This window comes from Microtus ochrogaster, chromosome 8, assembly GCF_000317375.1.
Source record: "Microtus ochrogaster isolate Prairie Vole_2 chromosome 8, MicOch1.0, whole genome shotgun sequence".
NCBI lineage: Eukaryota > Metazoa > Chordata > Mammalia > Rodentia > Cricetidae > Microtus > Microtus ochrogaster.
This window is the reverse complement of record NC_022015.1, coordinates 1,856,248-1,864,047: the sequence shown is the minus strand read 5'-3', so window position 1 is coordinate 1,864,047 and position 7,800 is coordinate 1,856,248. Positions and strand designations below refer to the sequence as shown.

Sequence of the window (7,800 nt, the reverse complement as noted above, 5' to 3'; positions counted from 1 at the left end):
TTATTATTTTAAATTACGTGTGTGTGTGTGTGTGTGTGTGTGTGTGTGTGTGTGAAAGAGACAGAAAGAGAGAGCACTGTATACACATGAATAGTACAGGTGACTGCAGAGGCCATGGCATCAGAACCCCGCCCCCTGAGTTACAGTGTGATGAATCACTTGAAGTTAACTTGTATCTTCTGCAAAAGCAATACACACTCTTAATAGCCTAGCTATCTCTCCAGCCACTTTTTCTCCAATTTTAAAGCATGATTCTTTAGACCCTTTTTTTCATATACTTAAGTTTAATATAATTTCTTCTATTTTTGCAAGGAATCTAGTTAAATTGTCTAGTGCATACTAGAAACTGGTATTACAATTTAAATGTGTCTCTTTGGGTTTTCTTGACTTCTTCAATGGTACATGCTGAGCATAACATAGCCTTTTTGGTGCCTCATGATCACAGTTCTGAATATCTGCTACAGGGGATTGGTAAACATGTACAGTTACTTGCTACTTTACTGAATAACCCATCATCCCTCACTTTTTCATGAGTTTTATTTTGGTTATTTGTTTATTGATTTTGTTTGCATATTTATATTTCCAAATGTAGGTAGCAGGTTTCCTATTGTTTCTCTTGTCTTCAGCTTGCATGCTATTTCTTTCTTACTTTGGTTTGTTTTGGTTTTAGATTTTTGAGAAAATCTCACTGTGTAGTAGTCTAGATTGGCCTTGTTTTACTGATCCTCTTGCCTCGGTCTCTCTGAATACAGGTGATGCCATCATACTAGGCTTTGTATGCTGTTTTTATATCTGCTTCTCATGTTGTTAGACCCTCCTACTCTAATACTTTTTCTTTTCTTGCTTATTGTACTTCCTGTTCTTTTAGGTTTTCCAAATTAAATAAGCTCTTTATTACTATATGTGAATGAACAGGCTTTATATGGTGAGTTAGAGGAGCCATTTCTGAATATTCATACAATGAAGGCTTTAATGCATATATCTAAAGGTATCTAAATGTCTATAGTTTTGAGTCATGGTCTAAGCAGCAGTCTATTTGACCACTAAAGTTATATCAAGTCTGGAGAGTGGGAGTGAATTTCATGTTTTCTCAATCTATATTATAAACTACCTGTACTTGTTTCTTGGTGTGTCTTAACATATGAATATATAATTACAAATCTGTTTTACAATTGGTATTAGCAGTTAATCACCTGTTCCCTAAGAATTCACTTCTAGTAACTTTGTTAATTACTTGACAGAATGTACTTTACTTTTCAGTGTGGTTGCTTTAAAGTGCATTTGGTTACTTGGAATTCTCTTGTCCTCAGACCCTTCCTGCTGCCTTGAGGGCCCTTAAAGGAAAAGCAGCAAGACAGTGTCTCACTGAGGAATTGGGTTTGCATGTCCAGCAGAACCGGGCGATATTGGATCATCAGCAGTTTGACTACATAATAAGAATGATGAATTGTACTCTGCAGGTAATCTTGAGTGATTTTAGATTATTTTTTTTGCAAATACCTTTTATCTAGATGTATTAATTACTGAAATATCAATGTTTTGAGGCTGCTGTAGCTAGTGAAGATGTCATATCCACTGAATCACTTTCTCACTAATTGATGTAAATGCTCAGTTCTTTGTTCTTTCTTTGTTTTCTCTTGACAAGTACTATGATCTCTACTGATTTCATATCTTAAAGACATAGAGTCATATATTACCAAATCCTATAGTCATATGACTCCTCAGTCAGTTTTTAGTTGTACTGTTAAAGCCAACAACAGTTAATGATAAATAACTCAATGATAAAAGAATGAATTATAAGAAACAGTCTCCTATGGACTTCAGAATAGGTATATGATCTTACAGAAATTGCATTCCTACAAAATAATGAAGGCTCAAATTAGAAAAAACAATCTGGGTTCCTTGTTGGTTGTCATCCTGTTCTCTTTAAATATGTATAATCACATATAAATTCAGATATTGCCATCTGATTTTTGACAAAGATGCCAAAAATGTACATTGTAGGTAAAGCTGCCTCTTTGCCGAATGATTCTGGGAAGGCTAGATATCCACATGTACAAGAATAAAAGTAGATCCCTGACTTTAACTCTGAAACTTAATAGAAGACAAAGCAGAGAGAAACATTTCACCATATCAGCCTATGAAAGAACTTTCTGAAAAGGAAATCATTTATAATCCTTATTTCACATTAAACTACTCTCATAAAGACAAATATATATTTTCTCTCATTTTTGTTTCCTAGATTTTATATAGATAAACTTATGTCTGTATATATAATAAAAATTAGAAATGATACTGTTTAGGGGAACATAAGTGTCTAAGAGGAAGGGAAGAGGCATGAAAAGAAAATAGCCTAGGGGAATATACTTAACATGCAATATATACTTGTGTGAAGACAGGATTTCTCTGTAGCTTTGGAGCCTGGCCTGGAATTAGCTCTTGTAGACCAGGCTGGCCTCGAACCCACAGAGATTTGCCTGCCTCTGCCTCTGCCTCCTGAGTGCTGGGATTAAAGGCGTGCGCCACCACCGCCTGGCTAAAAAAACAAATTTTGTAAGTTATAATTAATAAGATATTTTGTCACTGTCTTGTAAAACTGCATGTGAATCATATTCTAGGACCCAAATATTCCATTAGATATTCTCTTGCCTATGTAAGAGATGTGTATCAGTATTCTGAGTTACATGGAACAATTAAAAAGAGGGTCACTCTAGAAGTAATTCAGTCCTGTGGCAGCAGGGAGGTTTAGCCTTCCTGAATGAACCTCAGATAGCTGAGCAGAAGCATATTTATTGATCTTTAACACAAAAGTTGTTTTTGGGAGGGGGGTGTAAAACAAATTCCTCATACCAAAACCTCTCATCTATTCTGTATGTTTCATAAAGGAAACATCACACCCCTGCAGCTTTAGTCCTTATTGTATACTGTTTGCAGTACCTAATAATGCAAGATGCTCCAGGTGTGCCAGGGCTATCTTGTGACCAAAATCATACAAATGCTGTAAAGCTTCTTTAGAAAAAGAGCGATAGATAATAGAGAACAATCACTGTTTCCTACAGTGATTTCTTCATGGTCAAAGTACTTCTATAAAACAACTTCATCCTAATGTTTACACTAGATATAGTAAAAACAACTATTTGATTTAATGTTTATCCTAGATACAGTAATTCTACTAGAATTCCAGTCCAAAACTGTCTGTTGTGGCATTTTTAAAATCATAGACAAGCTTGGACCTGGAAAGATGGCTCAGTGGTTATTAGCACACACTGCTTATGGAGAGGACTGGAGTTGGGCTCTTAGCACCTACATCAGGTGGTTTAAAACCACCTTTAACTCCAGCTCATCTCTTCTGTATTCTGAGAGCACCTATACTCACATGTCCATCTTATACCCCACCAGAGACATATAACTAAAAACGAAGTAGATCTCAATAGGAAAACTTAAACTCGTCAGTAATAGAATGAATATATAAATATTTAAATTTTCTTTCTGTAGACCATTATTCGGCAGAGAAAATGAACAAATAACAATATGATTGACTCTTAAGACAACTTAATTACAATACGTTTCCACATAAAAAGTCAAAAGCATATAGTATCTAGAAATGTTTAACTTAGTGGCATTAACATAGATGGTAAAACCATAAAGAAAACATCAAGATATGGCTGTGGGAATGGGGCTCTAGTTCAGTGATAGAATGCCTCTTTTCTTGCATGAAGCCCTGTGGAATTTCAAAACCCACTAAATAGTTACTATTTTTATATTGATTTATTTAATAGTGGTCTCTTTGGAAGATTGTTCAACTTGAAGTAGAAACATATCACTCCACATATAAACTGGTATGGAAACACTTAAGTTATATATTAGAGGTAGGGTAAAAGGTAGTTATATAAAGTAGATATGTGATTCTTTATTGATCTGTAATTACGTACATGTGCAATATAGTTGATTATAAGTCTGGAAAGATATTTACACTAAGTCTTTAATGGTTGGCTTTTCTGGTATGGATTCTAATAGTTTTGGCTTATAATTTAAATCCTTTGGATCGCACACATAATAATTAAATAAGAACTTATCTTTTATAATTAAAAATTATTTTTAGAAAGTAAACTTTGTGAACCCTTATGAAAATAATAAATCATACTAAATTTTCTCCTCAAAAGCCCATATATTCTTTGTTACATTGTTATAGTAATTTTTTCTATTCATAAATGACAGACCAAAGAAGTAAGTTTGACAAGATGTTCAGAAGCCCTAAATAGACAGTTTCCCAACTTCCTAATAACTGATATTAAAGCTACAAAAACTGTATTGAAAGTTTTGTCTATCAATATTTTCTATGCTGTTCATGAGCCAAAGTTTTAAAACTTTAAGTTTCACACTTTAAGATTATGTTTTAAAGGTCTTGTCTAAACTTAATCTTAACACATGTCTATGTGAATCTATAGGAAGATCTATAGGAAGCTGGGCTATAGTTTTTTCTTCTTTGAATATTCATCTTTCTGAAAAATAAAAAGTACAACACAATTTTTGTTTCTTTCAAATCACCTTATTTAGCTAAATCAGCGTTTCAGATGCATGTAAGCATAGTCCCCGCGCCCATCAATGCTCCTACCATTATTTGCCATTGTATAATCATTCTTTCTGGTTATAAACGGGCCTCCATATACTATCCTTATTTGAATGAGTTCTTTACAACCTGGGTTTATTTGTGTCTCTGTTGGAATTGCACAAAGGGATTTAATATGACATTATTAATATTCTTTTCAAAAGCATAGAATTTAATAGCAGGCCAAACATCTGTGTTGATATTTTAAGAAAGAAATGTTAACTAAATGAACTAATTCTTAGTTAGTGATTCAAACACTTAGTAATCTTTATTTTTATGACATAGAAGTTAGTTTCTCTCTTGCCCTCAAGGGAAAACCAAAAGGAACATCAGTACTGCAAAACAACTACTTTATTAGGCTCATTCAAAGCCAAAATAATTTTTTTACAATACTGTTTTATACAGGATATAATTAATTACTACAAAACATCTCATTTCAAAAAATGGATTATATGTTTTTTCTTTTCTTTTCTTTCTTTGGTTTTTCAAGACAGGATTTTCTCTGTGTATCTTTGGCTGTCCTTGTTGTAATATGAGCAGCGGGGCTGCATCCCCAGCACCCCGGCCGCCTGCTAGCTTATGCCCCAAAATAATTACATGGACACTGTATTCTTTTAAACACTGCTTGGCCCATTAACTCTAGCCCTTACAGGCTAATTCTCATATCCCGATCAACCCATCTCTAATAATCTGTGTAGCATCAGTCTTACCGGGAAAGATTCTGCATGTCTGACCTGGCAGCTTGCTTCATCGCGTGTGTCTGCCCAGGAGAGGGGAGCATGGCATCTCTGAACTCACTTCCTCTTCCTCCCTGCATTCTGTTCTGTTTACTCCACCCACCTATGTTCTAACCTATCAGGTCAAGCAGTTTCTTTATTTAATTAACCAATGATCTTCCTCCATCATGTCCTGAAACTCACTCTGTAGACGGGGCCTTGAACTCACAGAGATCCCCTACATCTGCCTTTCAAGTGCTGAGTTTAAAGGCCTGCGGCACCATGCCCAGCCATATTTTTCAAAACAAGGGTACAAAAAACATGAATTGAACCCCCACCTTAAATCTTGTTTTATTATTTCTAGATCTTAGCTACTGTCTTTTAACAATAAATTATAATTTGAAACCCAGTGAAGTTCTCCACTTCTGTCATTATATTAAACTTATGCTATAAGGAGATGACTCATTAACACAGAAAAAGACATTAGAAAATTTCAATAAACATAAATCACAATTTAATATACAGTTCTTCTAAAGAAGAGAATATCTCCAAATACATTTCCCCCTGTACTCGTAAAAAGAGCAAATAGAACAAACAAAACCCTAAACGTTAACAGAATTTTTTTTAGATTTCTTTTTTTAATTTTTTTATTGATTTATTAAAGATTTCTGCCTCCCGGCCACCGCCTCCCATTTCCCTCCCCCTCCCCCGATTAAGTACCTCTCCCTCATCAGCTCTAAGAGCAATCAGGGTTCCCTGACCTGTGGGAAGTCCAAGGACCGCCCACCTCCATCCAGGTTTAGTAAGGTGAGCATCCAAACTGCCTAGGCTCCCACAAAGCCAGTACGTGCAGTAGGATCAAAAACCCATTGCCATTGTTCTTGAGTTCTCAGTAGTCCTCATTGTCCGCTATGTTCAGCGAGTCCGGTTTTATCCCATGCTTTTTCATACCCAGGCCAGCTGGCCATGGTGAGTTCCCGATAGAACATCCCCATTGTCTCAGTGTGTGGGTGCACCCCTCGCGGTCCTGAGTTAAGGTCTGATCTCCAAAATATATAAAGAACTCAAGAAACTGGACTGTAAAAGTCTAATCAACCCAATTATAAAATGGGGCACTGAGCTGAACAGAGAATTCTCAACAGAAGAAGTTCAAATGGCCAAAGACACTTAAGGTCATGCTCAACTTCCTTAGCGATCAGGGAAATGCAAATCAAGACAACTTTAAGATACCATCTTACACCTGTCAGAATGGCTAAAATAAAAAACAACAATGATAGCCTTTGCTGGAGAGGTTGTGGAGAAAGGTGTTAACAGAATTTTTAAAAAGATTTTTTTAAAGACTTATTTCTATGTGCATTGGTGTTTTGCCTCTATGTATATCAGTGAGGGTGCTAGGTTCCCTGGAATTGGAGTTACAGACAGTGAGCTGCCAAAGTGGGAGCTGGAAATTGAACCTGGATTCTCTGGAAGAGCAACCAGCACCTGAATCAGCAGGTTTTATGACCACACTGATACCTTGGTCTCTTTACGGCTTGGACAGCTGGTTTAACCTGAAAATTTTACATTGAGATAGAAACACTGAAAATAAGAGATAATGCCCAGTTAGTAGCATGCCCTTACTATTTGCTTCCAGTAAAGCAATTATACATCCTTTTATAAATAATGTACCCCCTGTTTAAGCAATCAGGATTCCCCAGATCAAGTTCAATAAAACATGAACAAATAGTTTTAAAATGGTCCAAAACCATGAGCAAAATCCAATATGAATTAATTTCAACACTAACCAGTGACAAACTTAGACCTCCCCCAAGACTATATTTACTTATCTAACATACATATGTAACAGTTGAAATAATAAACAAAAGATCAAATATTAAAAAATAATGAAACTAACAGAAATCACCAGATAACTTTAAGTTATGTAATCATTATAAGTGAAGACTAAAGGGATATGGAAGATTTGGTGTTATTAAGTCAGTTATCGCTATATAATGAACTATGTATTAAATGCAATCTAAGTTAAAATTACAGCTGACTTCTTTTAGAAGTTATAAAATTGATAGTTAAATTTCTGTGAAAGTATTGCAGGCTTAAAAAATAAAATAAAATTGCATACTCAATAAAAGAACAAAATTGGAGAATTTTAAAACGTATTAAGCCGGTTAATCAAGATCTATTGCATTGACATAAAGCATCAATGCTAGATCAGTGGAAAAGAACAATCATAAGTAGACCCATATGTATGGCATTTTCACAAAAGCATTGAAATGATACAATAGGAGATGAAGGGATATGTGTCTTTACAAATAATATTGGAAGCTTAGTGGTGGTACATGCCTTTAATCTGAGCATTCAGGAAGTAGAGGAAGGCAGATCTCTGAGTTCCAGGCTAGCATGGTCTATAGAATGAGTTCTAGGACAACCAGGGCTACACAAGAAAAACCTGTCCCCAAAGCCAAATAATAATAATAATAA

The 7,800-nt window shown here is 35.2% G+C and overlaps 1 protein-coding gene across 1 annotated transcript in view; it reads left to right on the top strand.

Moving 5' to 3' along the window:
- The window catches only part of Sbf2 (SET binding factor 2), a 412,779-nt gene that overhangs the window by 248,549 nt on the left and 156,430 nt on the right, over positions 1-7,800 (top strand). The window contains exon 18 of the mRNA XM_026781117.1: positions 1,311-1,460. Within this exon, the coding sequence (XP_026636918.1) occupies positions 1,311-1,460 (150 nt within the window). The remainder of the gene's footprint in view (positions 1-1,310; positions 1,461-7,800) is intronic.